This window comes from Triticum aestivum, chromosome 2B (genome assembly GCF_018294505.1).
Source record: "Triticum aestivum cultivar Chinese Spring chromosome 2B, IWGSC CS RefSeq v2.1, whole genome shotgun sequence".
Lineage (NCBI taxonomy): Eukaryota > Viridiplantae > Streptophyta > Magnoliopsida > Poales > Poaceae > Triticum > Triticum aestivum.
In genome coordinates, this window is record NC_057798.1 from 746,810,797 (window position 1) to 746,832,895 (window position 22,099).

Here is a 22,099-nt window from a genome sequence, read left to right on the forward strand (position 1 = left end):
GGATTGGGTCTTGTCCATCACATCATTCTCCTAATGATGTGATCCTGTTATCAATGGCATCCAATGTCCATGGTCAAGAAACCATGACCATCTGTTGATCAACGAGCTACTCAACTAGAGGCTCACTAGGGACATGTTGTGGTCTACGTATTCACACATGTATTGCGGTTTCCGGTCAATACAATTATAGCATGAATAATAGACAATTATCATGAACAAGGAAATACAATAATAACCATTTTATTATTGCCTCTAGGGCATATTTCCAACACTCCAGCCCCTCAGCAGCTGGCCGCTCGGCCAATGGTCGGGGCTATCCAAGACGAGTTCCCCGACGAACACGCCGCCTACGTCGTCTTTACAAGCCAGACTGAAGACTGGCGCAGCCGGCGCCGACAGCACCAAGAAGTCAACGCGGTCGCCTCCAACAACCCCGAGTTCATGCACTGGTGAGAGAAGCCTATCAGCTGGAGCCAGGCCGATCACCCAGAGGTGATGCCGTCTCCTGGCTCTTACGCACTGGTTTTGGATGCCACCCTCGCAACAGAAAGGCGAGCTTCCCGATTCTCCCGCGTGCTGATAGATGGTGGGAGTAGCATCAATATACTGTACCGTGACACCATGGAGAAGCTGAACATCAAGACGAAGCAGCTCATGCCTAGTCGGACTGTGTTCCATGGCATCATACCCGGCTTGTCCTGCTCACCAATCGGCAAGATCAAGATGGATGTCCTCTTTGGGGGCAAGGATCATTTCCGCCGAGAAGCAATATGGTTTGAAGTAGTGGATCTGGAGAGCCTTTACCACGCATTGCTTGGCCAACCTGCTCTGGCCAAATTCATGGTTGTGCCCCACTACGCCTACCTCAAGATGAAGATGTCGAGTTCCAAGGGCATCATCACCATAGCCGGAGACTACAAGAAATCCTCTGAGTGTGCAGCAGCAAGCAGCCGGCTGGCCGAGTCCCTCGTGATCGCTAAAAAGAAAAAGATGCTGGATCGAGTCGTGGCCATGGCCGGCAAGCAGCCGGCCCTGTCCCCTAACCCCAAGGAATCTGATGCTCAAGGTTCTTTCCAGCCGGCCAAATAAATAAAGAAGATACCTCTGGACCCAGAGCACCCGGAGAGGTTTGCTGCCATTGGAGCAAACTTGGACAGCAAATAGGAAGGCGAGCTCGTCGATTTCCGCTGTGAGAATCGGGACATCTTCGCATGGTCCTCCAAGGACATGCCGGGTGTTCCGAAGGATTTCGTCGAGCACAAATTACACGTCCGAGCATATGCAAAACCAGTCAAGCAACCCCTCCGCCGACTGTCGGAGGAAAAGAGAAGGATTGTAGGAGAAGAGATAGCCCGGCTTTTGACAGCCGGCTCATTATGGAGGTGTTCTTTCCAGAGTGGCTTGCCAACCCGGTCCTTGTGTTGAAGAAGAATAACAAGTGGCGTATGTGTATAGATTACACCAGCCTCAACAAAGCCTGCCCCAAAGATCCATTTGCCTTACCTCGAATCTATCAAGTAATAGACTCCACAGCCAGATGCAAGCTGTTGAGCTTTTTGGATGCCTACTCAGCCTACCACCAGATAAAGTTGGATCCGGCTAACCGCTTGAAGACCGCCTTCATCACGCCATTCGGAGCTTTCTGCTACCTGACTATGACATTCGTCTTGAGAAATGTCGGTGCCACTTTTCAGTGTTGCATGCAGAAATGCCTCCTCAAGCAACTCGCCAGGAATGCCCACGTCTATGTAGACGATGTCGTGGTGAAGATGGAGAAGCGCGGCACCTTGCTGGAAGACCTCAGAGAGACATTTGAAAACTTGTGCCGGTTTTAGATCAAGCTCAATCCCGAGAAATGCGTGTTCGGAGTACCAGCCGGCTAGCTTCTAGGCTTCCTGGTCTCTGAACGCGGCATCGAATGCAACCCGGTAAAGATCAAGGCCATAGAGAGAATGAAGATTCCTACCAAGCTACGAGACATCCAAAAGTTTACCGGATGCCTAGCCTCCCTGAACTGCTTCATCAGCTGGCTTAGAGAAAAAGCCCTCCCCCTCTACCAACTCATGAAGAAGTCCACTCGCTTCGAGTGGAATGACCAAGCAGACCAAGCCTTCCATGAGCTAAAGAAGATGCTGACGACGCCGCCCGTCTTGGCGGCACCGACTGAGAAAGAGCCCATGCTCCTTTACATTGCCGCCACTAGCCGGGTGGTCAGCACCGTTATCGTGGTTCATCGCCCAGAAGAAGGCCGAGCTCAGCTAGTCCAAAGGCCGGTGTATTATTTGAGCGAGCTACTGTCCACCTCAAAGCAGAACTACCCGCACTACCAGAAGATGTGCTATGGTGTGTACTTCGCCGCCAAGAAATTCAAGCCCTACTTTCAAGAGCACCCCATCACGGTCGTATGCACTGCCCCGCTTGCCGAGATCATAGGCAGCCGGGATGCATCCGGCCGAGTGGCAAAATGGGTCATTGCGTTGGCTCCTTACACAATCTTCTACCAGCCTCGCACCGCCATCAAGTCCCACGCACTGGCCGACTTCCTTGTCGACTGGGCCGAGACCCAGTACCTGCCGCCGGCCCCCGACTCCACTCATTGGTGGATGCACTTCAATGGATCCAAGATGCACACCGGCTTGGGAGCCGGCATCGTCCTCACCTCTCCCAAGGGCGACAAACTCAGATACACATTGCAAATTTATTTTGCCGCCTCCAACAATGTGGCCGAGTACGAGGCGCTCATACATGGGCTCCGGCTAGCCAAAGAACTCGGCATCCGCCGGATCCTGTGCTATGGTGACTCGGATTTGGTAGTCCAGCAATCATCTGCCGACTGGGACGCCAAGGATGCAAACATGGCAAGCTACCGCTTCCTTGTTCAGCAAATCAGTGGATATTTTGAAGGATGCGAGTTCCTCCATGTGCCACGGGCCGACAACGAGCAAGCATATGCCGTGGCACGAATAGGCTCCACCCGACAAGCTATACCAACCGGCGTCTCTCTCCAACGCCTCCTCAAGCCGTCTGTCAAGCCATCTCCGGAATCTAGTTCCATCTTCGTACCGCCTGACCCCGACACAGTTGGATCCGACTTGGGGAACCAAGCAGGCGGCTCGGGGACTTCGACAGCCGGCTTGGGGACTGCCATAGTCGCACCCAGCCTGGGGACTATGGCAGCCGGCCCGGGGACTGCATCGACACAACAGGCGGTGGCTGACTCCAACTCTTCACCACCCAGCCCACCCGCCCTGGTTGCAGTAGCCGTTTTGGCAATAGAAGAAGTCATAGCTCCATCATGGGCCCAGGCCATCCTCAACTTCCTGCTAAACAGAGAGCTGTCGACTGACGAGATCTCGGCAAGACAAGTACAACGCCAAGCCGGAGCATACACAATAATGAACCAAGAGCTCGTTAGGCGCAGCGTCACTAGAGTCTTCCAGCGCTGCGTCGATCCAGAGAAGGGCATAGCAATCCTCGAAGACATCCACCAAGGCAAATGCGGCCACCATGCGGCCTCAAGATCACTCGTCGCCAAAGCTTTCTGCCATGGATTCTTCTGGCCGACTGCTTTGGAAGACGCCAAGGAGTTAGTCAAACATTGCAAAGGGTGCCAAGTCTTCGGCTCCAAGCAGCACCTGCCGGCTTCTGCACTCAAGACCATCCCCCTCACCTGGCCCTTTGTCGTCTGGGGACTGGACATGGTGGGCCCATTCAAGACGGCGCGTGGCGGCATGACACATCTGCTCGTCGCCATGGACAAATTTACCAAGTGGATTGAAGCGAAGCCGATCAAGAAACTGAATGGGCCGACTGCCGTGAGATTCATCGCAGATATTACAACCCGGTACGGAGTGCCACACAGCATCATCACCGACAATGGCACGAATTTTGCCAAGGGAGCACTAGCATGTTTCTGCGCGACGCAGGGCATCTGACTGGACTTAGCGTCCATTGCCCACCCCCAGTCAAACGGCCAAGTCGAGCGAGCAAACGGCCTCATCCTCTCCGGCATCAAGCCCCGATTGGCCGTGCCACTGGAGCATTCGGCCGGCTACTGGCTCGACGAGCTGCCGGCCATCCTCTGGAGTTTGCGAACGACCCCGAACAAGTCAACCGGCTTCACTCCTTTCTTCCTTGTATATGGTGCCGAGGCTGTCATCCCAACTGACATCGAGTTCGACTCACCTCGGGTTACCATGTACACGGAGGCAGAGGCCAAGGAAGCACGAGAAGACGGTGTCGACCTGCTGGAAGAAGGCTGGCTGTTAGCCCTCAGCCGGTCCGCCATCTACCAGCAGGGTTTACGTCGTTACCACAGCCGGAAGGTCAAGCCAAGATCCTTCCAAGAGGGTGATCTTGTGCTCCGGCTGATCCAGCGAACAGCCGGCCAGCACAAGCTCTCGGCCCCTTGGGAAGGCCCCTTCGTCATCAGCAGGGGCCTAGGCAACGACTCCTACTACTTGATCGACGCGCAGAAGCCGAAGGCACGCAAAAGAGATGATTCCGGCAAGGAGTCGGAGCAACCATGGAATGCCAATCTCCTTCGAAGATTTTACAGTTAAAATGCAGTATGCACCATGCTACATTTTGTATTAAGTACAAGACAACGGGTCCCCCGAGGAGCACTCAGGGACCAGCCTCTTTTATCTATGTATGATGAGTATCATGCCTATGATTATGTTACTACATTTGTTTTCTCGTCCGTCACTGGGTTCGAACAGTCGGCCCGGGGACTTGCCGCCTTGAGTTATATTCAAGTTCCACCTGCAGTCAGACAAGTAGTGTGCCGGCACCCAAGCCCTCTCTTGTTGAAAGTCGCGGCTCGAAGAATCGGCTATCCGACTGGCAAGAGCCAAAGGCAGGAAAGGATGCCCACATGAAAAAAAGGCTAAGGACTAACGAACTTATATAACACAAGCCGGCTTCCCACCCCGCCAACCGGCTCTCAAAGAAGCCGGCTGGCCGGCTCCCCGTTCACCTTGCTACAATCTAAGAAAGCTCGAGTACTTGTCCTCCCAAACGGCCAAGCCCTTCCCCATCCACAGACTGCAGAGCAGCTGTCCGGCTGGGAAGGCAGCGACCAAGGGAGGGCGGCAAAGGAAATAGTCAAAAGGATGAAAAGCAAATATGAACGGAAGCCAAGCACATGCATGATTATATTTACACAAAAGTCCTTCGAAAGGCCAGCATTCAACATAGTTTGAATACACCCCCAGTGGGTGGAACTGCGCAAATTTAATAAAAGTGTTTAGAGAGTAATGAGCAGGAAGGCCCAGATGGCGGATCAGGCCAAGGGAGCAACAGGCGAGCCGGGCAGGTTGGTGGAGACGACAGTGTTGGCTGGAGGAGTGGCCGGCTGGCAAGTCTCGGCATGATCGTCACCTGTTGCAGGCGGCGTGCTTGCACGCACCTCATTGCTGGAGGCGCGATCAGGCTGAGGCTGGTTGGTCGCTCCGCCGTCGGGCGCGGCGTCCTCACCATCCTCCCCCTCCTCCTCTTCGCCTTCGTCGCTGGAACCGATCTCCTTCGCCGAGTCTTCACCTTCTGCCGGGTTCAGCCTGAACCACTCCTCCTGCTGGGCGACGCCGTCATCATTTACCTCAGGGGCAAAGACACTGCTGTCGGTGTAGTCGGCGATCACCGAGGCACGCTGGATGATAGCCGGCCGCACTGCCTCCAGCTCCTCGTTGGCCTGCTGCCACCAGGTGGCCAGCTGGGCCAAGTCCAGCCCAGGATACCAAGCTCGGACGAACTCTAGCGCCCGCCTGGCGCTGGACTAAGCCGCAGAAGTCTTCCAGGCCTCGAAGCGGCCGACCGCTACCTCCAGCCAGTCGGCAGTCCGACTAGGGGTGCGGGGTACCACCTCGCAGGGCCAGAGAGCGGACATCACCTGCGCTCCAGCACGCTGAAGACGGTGGAGCGTGCGGTAGGCCGGCTGGAGGCAGGTTTGAATCGCCAGAAGCTGCTCCTCAAGCGACCGGCTAGAATCCGGTGCGATCTCAACCCCAGCCTGCCGTCGTGCATCACGGTGGGCCTCGATGGCTTGGTTGGCGGCAACAGAGTAACCAGGGAAGTAATCTGCACAAAGAAGAAAAAAGCAGCTCGAAGTCAGAACACAGACCAGATGCCGGGTGGCGAGCAAAGGGACGAGGAAGAAGGCGGCCCACCATCAATCAAATCTTCAACCCGGCTGTAGCCTTCGCTCAGCACTTGCCTCGCCTCGGCCCAGCTCGCCGCCTCGATCTCATATTCGGCCTGAAGGGCGGCCTTGCTGTCCTGCACCGCCTTCAGGGCTGCCTTGTGGCTCTCCTCTTGGTCGGCCAGCTTTTTGGCCAGGCGATCACGTTCCTGAGCCAAGGCATTGCACTCGGCTTCCTTGGAACGAAGGGCGGTCTGGGCCCCACCTAGCTACTCCCTCAGGTCGGCATTGGCCCCTGCAGATATGAAGAAGAAGAAAAAAGCAATAAGAAAGAAGTCGGCAGGAAAGATCCGACCTGACTGCTCAGCAGTCGGCCCAAATCTCGGGGACTACACCCAGTGGGTGCGCTGACACGCCCCCACATGAGATAAAAAATGAAGCACTTACTCCGGCTCTTAGTTAGATCGGTGGTCTTCTGGTTCAGCTCCCGGGCCTGGGAGTTGAAGGTAGCCGCGCAGAGGTTGTGATAGTCCTGCCAACAGGACAGAAGTGTGAATAAGAACAAGACATCAATCAAAGTCTACTAAGAAGTTCCAAGCCGCCTGCTCAGTAGCCGACTTGAAACTCGGGGACTACACCCAGTGGGTGCGCTGACGCGCCCCCACGAAAGAAATCAAGAGCAATCGGCAGAAAGCGGGAAGACTCACCCGAATGGTCGACCGCATTGCAAGAAACTCTTGAGTATATTGCTTCAGCGCGGCGGCCTGGGACTGAAGCCGATCCCGGACGTCCTGCGCCGCCATGTTCAGCACGGCCGTCCCACCGCCCGGCGTCCACCCTGGCGAACTGGCGCTAGCCGTCTCTAGATCCTGGGCCGGCGCGCCGGAGCCCACGGCCGCCTGCGGGTCCGGCGCTGAAGTCGCCTTCCCTGCGTGCCGACGAGGCGGCGACAGGACCACAAGATCCGCCCTCACAGCCGGCTCGCCTCCAGCCGGCTGATCAGGCGGTGCATTAGGCCGGCCGCCTTGGCCCGCTCCAGTCGGTGATGGCGGTGCCGCCCCTCTCTCCAGGACGACTGCGTCGCCCTCCTCCCTCTCCATCACCGGCTGGTCGTGGCCGGCTTCCTCCGGTGGGGGCACTGGGATATTGAGAGCCACGGTGCGGAGGGGGATGACGAGCTATGGAGGCTGGTCACGCAGGGCTTCCGCCGCCCTCTCCGCGGCCGCGGCCTCCCTTGAGCCTTGGCTGCCGCGTCGGCTCGCGCCTCCGGTGACTCCTCCGTCGCCTCCTGAGCGCACTGGCAGCGGCCTCCCTCTGCTCCTCCGCCTCCCGCTCCTCCCGCGCGTTCCGCTTCATCGCCGCTTGAAGATCGACACGGGGGTCCACGCGGCGGGCGCTCGCAGATCCTCCCGCACCTCCAACTACGGAGGCGGCAGTGGTCCGCTCGAGAGAGAGCGGAGCCCTGTTTGATAAGTCAAGAAAAAGTCTTAGAAGAATGACGACCGAAGAGAAAAAAGAAAGGCGTGAGAGAATTGACACTTACGCCGAAACCACCTGCGGCTGCTTCACCACCTTGCGGAAGCGGGCTGCCTTCGCGGCCGCCTCGTCCTGCTTGGTCGCCGCCGCAGTACCCCTGGGCTTGTTCGGCCGACTGCCGAAGAGGGTCGGCACGGCCCGGCGTTTTGGCGCGCCGCCACAAATAGCCGGCGCGGCAGATGAGCCCGCGCCTTGATAATCGGACGCCGGCTGACAGCGCAGAACAACGTCGGCCTCGTCGTCATTCGGCCAGTCCTCGAAACCGGCCCCGATCCCGGAGCCACCTGCCTCGCCGCCTCCCCATACGTCGTCGTTGTCTAGGGCGGCCGCCCCCAAGTCGGGATCGTCCAAGTCGTCCGTCGCACGGTCAGGGACGAACTGGCGCTCCACCTACGTGGATCCGGTCACCTGTCGAAGGAGGGGGCTCTGTTAAACACAAGCCGACTGGTCAAAAGTCGGCCAGCATGAACTCGACAACAATAGAAGATGAAAAGAAGGGAAGCTTACCGAAGGCGGAGGATTGGCGCGAGAGTACGACTCCTTGCCGAACCGCCACTCCTCGGTGAGCTTGCAGTTGGCGATATAATTCACCATGTAAGATACCTTGGCATGAGGCATCTCCTTGGTGCTTAGCCGACTCGGGTCAAATCGACCGCTCATTTGACAAATCATGTGAGGGCGGCCTTGGAGTGGGAGCACTCGGCGCTCCACCCTATCAGGTCGGGCCCGGTCAGGCCCTCCGATTGGACCATCACCCGGAGCCGTGCGACGGCGGCAGCCCCAGCCTAACACAGCGACCTGGCTCGGAAGGACCATGAAGGTGGCCTCCCAGCCGGCGGGCCGGCTGCGTAAGCCGGTAGATTAATGAAGTCGCCCTGGGGGGCGACGTTCTTCACGTAGAAGTAAGATTTTTACCAGAGCTTCACTGACTGGATCAACGCGATGGGCGGAAATGGATTGTCGACCGTCGATCTCCGCACGGCGATGAAGGCGCTGCAGGGTGCAGGCACGCCCGCGACGATGGTGCCAAGTTTGGACTGGAAGAACTCCCCCCAAAGTTCAAGGGTGGGGAGGACGCCAAGGAAGCATTTGCACAGAGTGACGAAGGCCGACAGCAGCACCACCGTATTTGGGGTGAGGTGGTGCGGCTGGAGATGATAGAACTCGAGGAAGGAGCGGAAGAAACCACTCGCCGGCAGACCGATGCCGCGCAGGCAGTGCGAGCGGAAGATTACCCGCTCGTCCTCTCCGGCGCCGGCGAGATCTCTCTCTCTCTCTCCGGTGCGAGACGGGCCCGCACATAATCTTTGCCCGGCAACCGCCGCGTCTTGCGGAGGAAGTCGACGTGGTCCTCATGAATATTGGAGCCATCCCAGGAGCTGGACCGCGCCATGAGGACGGAGAGGCGACAGGAAAAGCTCGGCGGCGAAAGGCGCGCGGTTCAGCTGCCGCCAAGCTACGGCGCACCGAGAAGATTGGTGGAGGGGCGGCGCGTCGGCGAGCAGCTGCGGCGACGGAGAGAAGGAAGAGGAAGAAAATGGCAGAGCGAGGGTGAGCGTGTGAGCGTCTGCCGCTCCCCCTCCTCCCCCAACTTATAGCCTCGTGCGGCGAAGCCGAGGAGGCGAGGCGTGGGGGCGTGGGATTAACTGCGCCCATTACCCCATGCCCCGCGATTATTGCTCCCTAACGACGTGCGGAAACTGCCGTCGGAAGGCGAGCGGCTCGTTCGGGCCACAGAAGATCCACACTTGGGCCGAGGCATGGAGGGGGCGGGCCCCGGCCTGCAGCGACGTCCCGTCGCGCGCGTGGGCTAGCAGGCTCCAGCCGAAGGGTGCCATGTGGTGCACAGGCGGCGGGCGGCCAGCCCGCAGCCTGGCATGCGCGCCAGCTGGTTCCCGCCTTCGGGCTTCAAAAAAGCCCCGCCGAGATGGCACGATTGATCGAAGCCGGCTCCTATCTGCCGGCTCTTCGGGATAGGAAGCTGATTGAGCTTCTCGTTCCCCTTTTAGCCACGAAGCCCAACCGGCTTCGGGGACTACTATCGGAGTAAATGACCATGGGTAGCCTAGCCGGCTCCCTTTGGCCCTTCGAAAAAATAACAGGCCGATCGAGCCTTCAAGCACCCAAGACATGGGGCCGCCTTCCTCCGGTCGGCTGCCTCACAAGCCGACTACCGGAAGGCGGCCCAGCCCTAAACTCTTATAGAGGAGGCCACGACAGGTCCGACTCCAAGAAGCCGGCCACGAAAAGACCGACTCCAAGAAGCCGGCCCCTGGCAAGCGGCCAAGACCGAGCCCTCAAAGTCTGCACCCCCATAACGATGACGAGACAGGGCGTGGCAACAATGAAGCCTGCCACCCCCGAATCCCGGAGCACACATGGCCACAGTACGTCGTATGGGGAAGCCATCACCCGTCCGGCGCGGCACTGTTGCCATGCTGACCATGACGCCCTCAACGACAGGCTGCCAGTACGGCCCGCAGGCGGCGGGCCCTTTTGGTCAAAGAGACGCCCGAAGGTGGCCATGCCTCCCCCAGCCGGCCTGGGATGCGGCCGGCTTCCAATGGCCGGCTTGCTCCCCTCCTCGAAGCACGTGCGCCATTAAGGAGACAAGACGAGGTAAGGCTACACTGAGAGCCCGCTAGGCGGTGGCACTGTAGCCATACTTACCTCGATGAAGCCCTCGTCATCAAGGGCGAGGCAACAGTAACCAGTGCCCGACAAGACCCCCAAGCGATGGGGCCTGCCTGTCGGCCAAGAGGCCGGCAGCCGGCGGGACCCGCCAGTCGGCGGGCCCCAGCGGCCGGCGCAGAAGCCGACAACCGTAGACACTGATGGCTAGGGCCCACGCCCAGCCGGATTACCATTGTACCCCTGGGGGGTAGGCCTATATAAACCCCCCAGGGCACCCATGCAAAGGGTTGATCTCTAAGAGTTTTAGACACCACATAGAGGGGAGAAGAGAGCTAGCCTTGCCCTTCTTCCTCCTCCCATCGAACAGCTCAAGGAGCCTCTTGTAGCCACTTGTTGATCTAGTGATCATGCGGAGACCCCGCAAAGCAGGACTAGGGGTGTTATCTCCACGGCGAGCCCCGAACCTGGGTAAGATCCGCCGGCGTGCATGTCTTCGCCTTATCCCATTTCCAGGCACCGGCGATGTCTTACTGGCTCCCACAATGATAAGCCACCCGTTGGCATATGTCGCACCTACCACCCGACAGCCATAGCCAAGGAGTCGCATCCACAGCCTGTCGGATTTCGCATCTTTTTTTTAGAATCACCGGGGGAGGAGTCCCTCCACCTGAATATATTGCTCAAAGTAGCCAATATGCCAGAAGAGTGATCCAGTTTGTAAGGGAAACCAGATCGAAAACCTAAACAAGTTGACCCGTTTATAAGGGAAACTAGGCCGAAAACCATACAAGTAACAAAGTTACAAGAAGAGAAGAACACAAGCCCAACATAAGGCAAGACCTAGCTAGCAGACTAAAAGGACCATCACCATAAAGACACAAATAGTTGTGGGGTGTCATCGAGGGATCACAATACCTATACTTTGCGAGCAACCTAACACACCACACTGCATGCATACCGAGCCCCATGTTACAACTCAGGAGCATCCACAATCAACGAGTGCAAAAACACAAACCTTGACTGGGAGCCCCGCCACAGCAAATCGAAACAATTAGCAAATTGGGGAGGCATCTTGCGCCATCAAAGAGCAAAGATGAACCAAGACATCACCAAGAGTAGGATGCTCGCCGCAACACATCGGCCGCCATGCGAGGGTCTTGAGCATGCATAGCGAGACACCTTCACGAGGGGGAAACAAATGGCCGACTTGCGATGTCGAAGGCACCGCCGCCAAACCCCAAAGGAGACCACCGAACAACCACTGTCAGACTCCAAGTCAGTCGCACCACCACCACCACTGGTCTCTCTGTCGATCCCTGTTCCAAAAATGATGCCCACAGGAGGGGAGCGACGCAATGCACGACCATCATCCGATCCGAGAGAGCACAGATCTAAGGTTAACCTCGGAGCAGGAGACAATAAGGGAGACGATCACTTCACCACAGCAGCACCTTCAAAAAGGCAGCGACGCCCGCGGACGTCGCCGCTGCTGGCTCCGACCATAGCCGGAGGCAGACTTTCGCCTCGCATCGTCTTCAACGCACATACCAAACCAGTTGGTCCACCGCATCCAGCACTCACCGCTTCTGGCCAGATCCTGACGGATCCAACCCATCCCACACCGGGCCTGCCAGATCCGAGCTGAGCCGAGGCCAGCAAGCACACGGCACCACCACACCCAGCCATGCTCCCGGCAACGAGCTGCCACCACGCAACCAGCAACCACCCGCAGCACACCTCGCCTTCCACCGGAGAGGACAACCCCAACTACCGCACGCCCAAGATCCGCCACGAACATCACGGTATCCCGAGAGCCGCCATGGCTAGCCACCACAGCCGAGCCGCCCCCTGGCCGACCTCCACCGCGGCAGAGAGCCGTCTGCTCATGCCGGGACAGGGCCGCCGCCCCGGTGCAACTGCTGCTACAGGCCGCGAAGGGCGAATCCCCGCCGCCGCCCCGATGCAACTGCTGCTACAGGCCGCAAAGGGCGAATCCCCGCCACCGCCGTCACCGGGCCGGGCTTTGCCGGATATGCTCATCACAGCCTTCTCCTTCATAGCGTTTGAATGGTTTGAATTTTGGTGGATATGAAGTGGAGTCAGTTTCGGCACAAGGGATGTGTCGTGTGTCACTCAAATCGACAAAATGTATAGTTTGATCAAATTGACTCTCGTAAGATATGTGCTTTATGTTTGACAACATATAAACACTTTCGTCCATAATTGCTGCAGTTTATCAGATTCTTTCGTTTACGTGAGAACATTACGCCGACCAACTCTGTACGTGTACCTGGATCATCCTGTGAAGGGTGAAGCTGCTGCTGGGTTTGGTGCTAGAAATTGGCCTCACGGAATGTAGGCAAGGCAAAACATAAAACATTGGCTACCAATTGGTTGGCGACCAACTTACTTTGCCAACCTCTTGAAACTTGGCAATTTTCTGCAATCTTTAGACTTGCCAATGTGCTGGCTAGCCAATGTTTTGCACAAAATGGGGCAATGGAAGTAGATGAAGCTGAGAAATCCTAATGGTCGGTTCATGTTATAGGATCCTTTTGGACTTGCTAACTTCTCTTTTTAAAATGGATTTTGGACTTGCTGACTTAGTGTGTACCTATATATTGGTTGTTGCACTACCGAGGCAAGATTCCAAGTTCCATGCAGTGCTTTTGCTATGAAGCCATCAATAGTTGCTCATGTTCAATGAAACCTCTGAAAATGAATCAATTGTTTGCTGAAGCCTGAAGGCATGACACATGGAATGCCAATCAGGAATGATGTCAACGATATACGTATGGCTAGCAGTTTGTACCGTATCATGGGAGACAACAGGAATGGTACACTGTAAGGAACTCCATCAACGCTGCTTCCAGGGACGGGTTCCTACATCTATATGACAAGCCGTGTATACCGTATTCTACGAGACAGCAGGATTGTGGAGTACTGTAAGGAACTCCATCGATTCTGCTCTCAGGGACGGTCCGGCATCTGTATGACAAGCTGCGTGCACCGTATTATGCCAAGACAACAGGATTGCGGAAATGCGGAGTACAGGGACGGTCCCTGCATTTGTGTGTGTCGACAGTGCAATATAAGCACCCTAGGTGCAGCCGTGCAGGGTACAATTTGCTCGTAAATCAGTCCGCAGTAACTTGGTTCGTCAGAATATATGTTCGTCCGAATACATTTGGTACCTAGAAACTCTGTCGACGGCCACTGTTTCAAAGAGGATCCTCCCTGGATCACATTGTCCACACTGCATAATCCCATCTTCTGAAAAGAGCGAGGACTTTTTGATGCTGTGATAACATCCCATTTGTTTGTGTTAACTTTTGCAAAACACCAACTAATCTAATTCAAAGTCCCTAGAAAATGCTGTCTACTTCTTGAGATAGCACTCGATATTCTTAAGCCACCCTACAAGCTCTGTCTGCTCCTTGTTTTCCATGTAGGTGTGCAGGAATGCTGCTAGCTCATCATTCACTCCCCTCTCCTCCAAGTAATCACGCACTGCAGTTTGCATCTCCTCATCTAACTCCCTGCTCATTGGTAACACCAGCATGCGAGAAAGCATATTAGCATCTCATAATGCTAAGACAGAAGCGCAACTCAAAAGAGATCATAATGTTGAATGCTATACTGTAAGTTGTAATTCAAGGAAACAAGACTGGATTTTAACAAAACAAAATAGCACCAGTAGAAACAAGAAATATAAGATCCTTTTGCAATAATAACTTGTAACAACAATGGCAGGATTTGCAACAGTACACTAGTGCTAGATTACACCACTTTCTGACACAGCAATGCATACTACTCCCTTTCTTGAACCTAAAGAGACAACATTGTGATTCTCCAGAGGTGTTGGAGTGATTCAGCTATTGCACAAGACATGAATTACTTCGTCCAGAAAGAAAATTGATTGAACTTCCCTTGACACGGAACTGAAATTGGAAGAAAGTTTCCCAACATAACCCCCAACCCCAAGCATTCCATCCATTACATGATTACTTCTCCAGTCTGCTAGATGCTATTGAGAGGAAAAGTATTTAATCGTTTATAAGAACTAAAGTTTTCATCGGAATATAAAAATAAAAAACTTAAGGATGCCTTAGTATATCAAATTCAGTTATTAATAGAACGAATACCCGCTACATTGTAGATTATGGTATAAATGGTACCCTTTGTCAAGGATAGCCATTTGACAAGGAGGCTAATTCCCCCTTAGGGCTTGTTCGGTTAATCCTCCTCCCAAGAGGATCGAAGGGGATTGGCAAGGATTGAGATGTATTTTGACTTATAAGAGGTTTAAATCCCCCTCAAACCTCTTCAATCCCCTCGGTTCTACACGCAACCGAACAAGGCCTTACTGAATCACATGGAGAAGGTTCATGACACTGAGCCATTGGTACTTCTACCTCGATCACCAGCCTTTACGAGTGTAGGCATGGTAAACACACTTAATACTTCTTCAAAATAACATGTACTCCCTCCGTAAACTAATATAAGAGCGTTTAGAATACTAAAGTAGTGATCTAAACGCTCTTATATTAGTTTACAGAGGGAGTAGATGTTTGATAGTATGTGCATTGGAATTTGTGTGTGCAAAGTTGTTCATTTTCACGGCCTCTGCAAAAATAAAGTGAACTTGGTACATAAAAAGTTGTTATATTACCCATCATTGGGATTGCTTGGCAGGACAATTATGCACAAGAGGTCCGGGAGCCAGAAATCCTGGTCCAATTTCTTCAATCAATCATTGGTGCTAACTGCCAACCATACCAAAGTAGCATCGCAAGAACATGAATATACTCAATCATTCCAAAGAGTAACAGTCTCAATATGGCTACGTTATGCAATATGTTTTCGTTAATACAGTATTCTAGAACGAGGTTCGGTCACCTGAACTGGCGGCCCATGTATTGCTGTTCCGGCGCTGGGCCACTGCGGCGGACGGGGAAGACCCTCTCCACATCCATCTCCTCGGGCCAAGCCGAGCACTCGAAGTTGAGCGCAAAGTCGGGCCGCGCGGGCTTGGTGACCTCGACGTGGACACTGATGTGCATCCTGGCCTCCGGTCCGCCGTCTTGGGCGTCCACGCCCGAGCGGGTGGGCGCCACGGCGCCGTCGACCATTGAGGCGTCCACCCTGATCTCCTCCTCAGCGGAGAGCGCGCGGCGTAGGCGGACATACTGCTCGCCGGGACGGTCCTCGACGGTGAACGGCGCGGCGGAGGGCGGGAGCGGCGGGGCGGGCTCGGCGCGGCAAGAGGAGATCTCGGAGCGGAGGGAGCGGAGGAGGCGGTCGAGGAAGACGGAGCGGCGCATGTCGGACATGTACTGCCGCGAAGGGATGAGTCGGGGAGCGAGGGACGGGAGGTGGGGCCGGAGGTGGAGCAACCGCCGGGCCATGGCGAGGTGGTGCTGCGCGTGGACGGTGGCCGCCGGCGTGCCTCGGATTTTTAGGAGGGTTTCGGAGAAAAACGGCGGCGCCCTTGGGAAAAGCCGTGCAATGGAAAGAAAGCGCCTCCTGGGCCTGGGCCGGAAATTGATGAGTTTGGGGGCTTTGCTTTTTGCGGCAGCGCGTAGCCCGCAACGCCGCAACGCGTAGCCCAGCTTTGCATGACAAGAGCGCATCTACCCGTTCCCTCACGCTAGGGTTTCTTCCTTCTCTCGGCGGCGACTACGCCGTCGTTGAGTGTGGGACTTCCCTGCCGCCGTTTTCCTCCCTGCTTCTGTCCATCAAGGCTAGGGGACGAACGTTGGTCGCTCTCTCATCCGAAGGAGTCAGGGTGTGGCGGACTTAGGGTTCACAAACAAAACCCGATCGGATCTACGTCGGGTTAGGGACAATGGCTTCGAAAGGAGCATCAGGATCATCGGGGGTGAGCGATGTGGAGAGAATGATGAAGGAATTGGGCCTGGCAGAGGAGGATTTGGATGACGTGGTGTTCGATGAGCAGCAGGCCCCGCCGGAAGAACATCCATGGACCGCCATTGCGAAGGTCAATACCTCAAAAACTTATAGCCAAACTTGGTTCTATAGAAATATGAGATCTGCATGGAACACGGCGCAAGTAGTAAAGTTCAAAGCTTTGGAAGATAATCTGTATACGTGCAAATTCTCTTGTTTGGGAGATTGGGAAAGAGTTATGCAAGATGGTCCATGGAATTTCAGAGGGGATGCAGTGATCATAGCGTCGTATGATGGGATTTCCAAGCCCTTGACGGTCAAACTGGAGACAATTGACATCTGGATCCAAATCCATGATGTGCCTGATCTTTATTCACACCTGGTTACACCGCTTGCCGCTAAGGTGGGGGAGGTGTTATTTGCAGAACCACCTTCACACGATTTCGTAGGCAACTTCCATCGAGTCTGGGTGAGGATTAATGTGCTGAAACCTCTCAGGAACGCAGTCTCGATGATCAAAGAGGGCAAGAGACAGATCTATAGGGTCAAGTACGAGAAGTTGCCAGATTGGTGTGCCGTGTGTGGTATGTTGGGACACCTGTTTAAGGAGCATGGTAACGGAATCCACCCAAAGTCAGCCTTGGTTTTTAAGGATCTCAGAGCAGACTGGGCTATGCGACAGGGCGTGGACCTGGGGAAGGCAGGGGACGTGGTGGAGGTAGAAGAGGAGGAAGGGCTGACGCACGGACAGGCGGCAGATTTGAAGCTGACAGAGGCCACTATCCGGCAAGCAACCCTAGAGAAAAAGCACGTGAGGAGGAAGAAGAGGGGGACAGGGAGAGGGAAGAGGATGTTGACATGGATGATACCAATAGGAAGAGGATCTCAGCGGGGGCATTGCACGGCAACCTACCTAACTCATCAGCCGCGAGCGCAGAAGGCCTGGAGCTGGCTATCGTGGAATCTGCAAGTGTGGGTGTCAGCCCGCTTCCCACCAGAGATCTCAAGAGGTCAAGGCTCAATGGTGAAGACAAGGAAGGCTCAACTTCGACGGTGAAAAACTTGGCGGGCTCCTTCGAGGAGCGCCGCCATGCCCAATGAGTGCCTTATGTTGGAACTGCCGTGGCGCGGGCAAACCTGCGGCAGTTCGACAGCTTCGCGAGTTCGCGAGAAAGTTTGCCCCTACCGTGCTTGGGGTTGTGGAGACTCAAATCGCGGGAGCATGTGTAGAAGCTCTAGCAAGTACTTTAGGGTATGAACATTCTTATGCAATAAGTAGCCAAGGAAGGAGTGGTGGAATAGGAATTTTTTGGAATAATTCAAGTAATATTGAGATCTTGGGTGACTCTTGCTATCATATTGATGCCAAAGTGCAGGTGGAAGGTCAGGAGCCGTGGCGTTTTACAGTTATATACGGGGAGGCGCAAACAAACCTTAGGCATCAGACTTGGGATCTGTTAAAAGGAATATCAACTTTGAATGATTTGCCATGGTTATGTATGGGGGATTTCAATGAAGTGCTACGTCCGGATGAGCATCAAGGAGTAGCTAATCGCGGTAATGCACAAATACAAGCCTTCCGGGAAGCGGTTAATGTTTGCATGCTAGTGGATTTAGGCCATCAGGGCCGTTTCTGGACTTTTGAAAAAAGAGTGGCGGGGGGGTCTTACACTCGAGTTAGGCTTGATCGCGCTCTGACGTCTCCCAGCTGGTGTGCACGGTTCCCGCTGGCTACCCTAAGCCACCACTCGGCTGCATCGTCGGATCATGGGACGATTTTACTTCAGTTTGATAACATAGAACCGGGCATATCGGCCCCGAAAGCTTTCCATTACGAGGTAATGTGGGAGAAGCACGAGGAATGGCAGCACAACATCGCGACGCGGTGGAATGCGGTATCGCCTGGCTATGCTGTAGGTGACTTCAGGGACAAGCTACTGCGTATATCCCAAGATATTACATCATGGAGTAGGGACTCTTTTGGTAGTGTGAGGAAGGAGATAAAGGAATTAAATCGTCAACTACAACAGCTGCGTGATGACCCAGCCCAAACAAGACCAGTTCATCTGAAGATCAAGATTTGTGATAGATTGGTCGAGTTATACCACAGGGAAGAGATAATGTGGTGTCAGCGTTCTCGGTTACAATGGCTGACTGAAGGTGATCGAAACACGAGGTTCTTTCATATGAGGGCGAGTATGAGACGGAAGAAAAACATGATTAACGCCCTTTCTAACTCCCTTGGAATATATACGGAGGACCCTGTGGAGTTGAAGGCGATGGTGGTAGAGTTTTATAAATCTTTGTACACTTCCGAAGGGGTGCACGGCATTGATGAAGTCATGAGACATGTACCTCGCAAAGTTACACCTGAGATGAACGAATCACTGTGCGCGCCATACTCAAGAGAAGAAGTGAAACATGCGCTTTTCCAGATGTTTCCCACAAAGGCACCAGGGCCCGACGGGTTTCCAGCACATTTTTATCAGAGGCACTGGGATCTGTGTGGAGATGAAGTAACTTCTGTGGTCTTGAGAATAATCAGGGGAGAAGAAAGCCCGGAAAGTATCAACGATACTGTCATTGTCTTGATCCCAAAGGTAATGAACCCGTCTCAGCTGTCTCAATTCCGGCCTATCAGCCTATGCAATGTGCTTTATAAGATCGCCTCCAAGGTAGTGGCCAATAGACTGAAGGTGGTCCTTCCAGAGATCATATCAGAGGAGCAATCAGCTTTTGTACCAGGTAGACTCATAACTGATAACATTATATGTGCTTATGAATGCCTTCATTTCATGAAGAGGAACAGGTCCAAATCAAATAGCTACTGTGCGGTCAAGCTTGATATGATGAAGGCCTATGACAGATTGGAGTGGGATTATTTGGAAGCAATCATGGGCAAACTTGGGTTTGCTACCCAATGGATTCAGATAGTCATGGCCATGGTGAGGTCTGTTTCTTTCTCGGTTTTGTTCAATGGAGAGAAGCTTGAATAGTTTAATCCATCGAGAGGTATTCGACAGGGAGATCCCATTTCCCCTTACCTTTTCTTACTTGCAGTAGAGGGCCTCTCATGCCTATTAAAATCAAGTTCACAGTCGTCTTTGCTCGGAATCAAGGTGGCCCCCACAGCTCCTGCTGTCAACCACCTTTTGTTTGTAGATGACAGCATGTTGCTTTTTAAGTCAAGCGTGGAGGGTGCAAATGTGATGTCAAACCTGTTGGATGTCTATTGTGCGGCTTTGGGACAACGAGTCAATCACGACAAATTGTCAATATACTTTAGCAAAGGGTGTCCTGACCCCCTTAAACAAGAGGTGAAAAATTGTTTGAATGTGCAGAATGAGTCCCTCAGTGAAAAGTACTTGGGTCTGCCGACAGAGGTGGGGCAGTCGAAGAATGGAACCTTCAAGTATTTGAAGGATAGGGTTTGGGAGAAGATAAAAGGCTGGATGGAGAAACTGTTGGCAGCTGCCGGGAAAGAGGTCCTAATCAAATCAGTAGCTCAAGCCATACCTATCTTTTCCATGTCTTGTTTCAGATTGCCAAGGGGTTTATGTGAAAGCATCACCTCTATCATTCGACAGTTCTGGTGGGGGAGCAAAAAGGAAGGAGAAGGCCATGTTGGGTGTCTTGGGATGTCATAACACAGCCAAAAAAACTAGGAGGATTGGGCTTTAGAGACATGGAACTTTTTAATCTTGCTTTGTTAGCAAGACAATCATGGAGGTTGTTGAATGAACCTAACACTCTGAGTGGGAGGCTGTTGAAGGCAGTATATTACCCGGATTCCACAATTCTCAAGGCGGAGCTTGGCCACCATCCATCACAGATTTGGCGGGCAATCCTTGACGGTAGAGATATAATGAGGCTTGGTATTATACGTAGAATAGGAGATGGCACAACAACAAACATCTGGGCGCATAATTGGATACCCAGGGATCTGTTATGGAGACCAATCAGGGCCATGGTCGACAATCCTCCGCAAACAGTTTCTGAGCTCATTGATGCATCATCAGCATGCTGGAAGGAGGAGCTAGTATGCCAAGTTTTCACTCCCTTAGATGTTGAATCAGTGCTTAAGATCCCTCTGTGTACCAGGCAAGTGCAGGATTTCTGGGCATGGGCCGGCGACCCCAGAGGCCTTTTCTCGGTGCGATCGGCTTACTCCTTACTCAGTCGAGTCAAGAGGGGACGAGAAGCATGGTTGGAGGGCCATGAAGATACATCAAATGACGAGGGTGATCGGCGGGGCTGGACTACAGTGTGGAAGCTCAAGGTTCCTTCTAAACTGAAGGTGTTCACTTGGAGGCTAGCTCAGCACTCTATTCCAACAAACGATGTGCTACACCGACGAAACATGGCTGACTCTCATGCTTGTGCTATTTGCGGGATGAAGGACAATTGGCGACACACTTTGCTTGACTGCACACTATCTCGTAGTGTCTGGGCGCTGTCAAATGAGGAGCTAGTGCAACACATGTGCATGAACAGAGATGAAGATGCTAAGGCCTGGTTATTCGCAAGGAGTGACACGATCTCACAGAAGGAGTTTTCTGTTCTCATTACCACTCTATGGGCCATCTGGTATGCACGGAGGAAAGTTATCCATGAGGGAGTTCTTCAAACACCATTCGCAACACATGCATTTGTAGAAAGATTCCTGGCTGATCTTGATTACATGGTTTCTCCATCTACCGTTGCCCGCGAGGTCGTACCTCGACCAAGGGGTTGGTTACCACCCCCGGGAGATCATTCAAAGATCAACTCCGACGCCGCAGTTTCAAGGGTGGGGCGTTATGGTGTTGTGGGGGTGATTTGCCGTGATGCGGAAGGACTCTACCAGGGGGCGTCAGCAATGGTGTTCGGGAACATCGAAGACCCGGAGGTGCTGGAAGTACTTGGCATCCGAGAAAGCTTAGCACTAGCTCATGATCTATACATCCAAAAGGTGGCCGTGGCTTCAGATAGCAAAGTTGCAGTGGAGGCAATTGAGAAGGGTACTTTAGCTGAGTACGGAGCAGTGGTGCTGGAGATAAAACAGTTGTCTAGAAATTTCAATTCTTGTATTTTTCTTTCATGAGTTTAGAACCTCGAATGTCGAGGCCCACAAACTTGCAAAGCATGCCTTAACTCTAGGGACCGGCCGCCATGTTTGGTTAGGCCACCCTGGAGAGCTTAGTTTCGTCCCTGTAAACGTGGTGACGGTTTAATTAAAAGCTTTGCGAGTTTGCCTAAAAAAGCTTTGCATGACAAGACAGGCCACTTGTGTGACCATCTAGACTTTTTTCCTTCTCCTCCTACGGAGTTAGGGTTTTTCCTCTCGGCGGCGCCTCCCACCGTCGTTGAGACAACTTCCTCTTTCTTCCCTCCTCGCGGTCTGGGCAGGGGATCGACTTGGCCTCTCAGGCGATCTACATCGCCACCGGGGCTGTGTCTGCTTGTCCCTCGTCGACCAGGCAGGGGGCTAGAGTTTTTCGGCTTCAACAATATCCGGTGATTCAGATCGGGTAAGGATTTTTGATATGGATGCGGAAGGTTCCGGGGGGGGCGGCGTCTGCCGGCGGCTCCACTTCTGCGACAGAGATCGTGCAACTCATGGAGGAGCTGGGTCTCCAGGAGGAAGATATGGATGATGTAGTGGTGGATGAAGAGGCTGTCCCCCAACATGCTGCTAGGTGGACGGCAGTGGCACATGTTCACATCGACAAACCCTACAGTCAGGGGCGGTTTTTCAGGAATATGAGATTAGCTTGGGATCTAGCACAGACTGTGAACTTCAAGCCCCTGGAAGCAAACCTGTACACGATGCAATTCCATTGCCTTGTCGATTGGGAAAGAGTTACGCAGGAGGGACCATGGAATTTCAGAGGTCATGCG

The 22,099-nt window shown here is 53.9% G+C and overlaps 1 protein-coding gene across 1 annotated transcript; it reads right to left on the reverse strand.

Moving 5' to 3' along the window:
- Window positions 1–13,434: 13,434 nt before the first annotated feature.
- LOC123047116 (uncharacterized protein At2g39795, mitochondrial) lies at window positions 13,435–15,840 on the reverse strand. The gene is made up of 2 exons (XM_044470606.1): window positions 15,209–15,840; window positions 13,435–13,848 (listed from the first exon to the last, which is right to left on the reverse strand). The coding sequence occupies exons 1-2, from the start codon at window positions 15,715–15,717 to the stop codon at window positions 13,689–13,691; spliced, it is 669 nt and encodes a 222-aa protein (XP_044326541.1). The 5' UTR covers window positions 15,718–15,840; the 3' UTR covers window positions 13,435–13,688.
- Window positions 15,841–22,099: the final 6,259 nt, after the last annotated feature.

Excerpts from the sequence above, each read along its gene's own strand:
- LOC123047116 (XM_044470606.1), bottom strand. The coding sequence starts at position 15,717 with ATGGCCCGGCGGTTGCTCCACCTCCGGCCCCACCTCCCGTCCCTCGCT. Across the intron at positions 13,849-15,208 it reads TACATGGGCCGCCAGTTCAG|GGAGTTAGATGAGGAGATGC; the intron begins GTGACCGAACCT and ends ACCAATGAGCAG.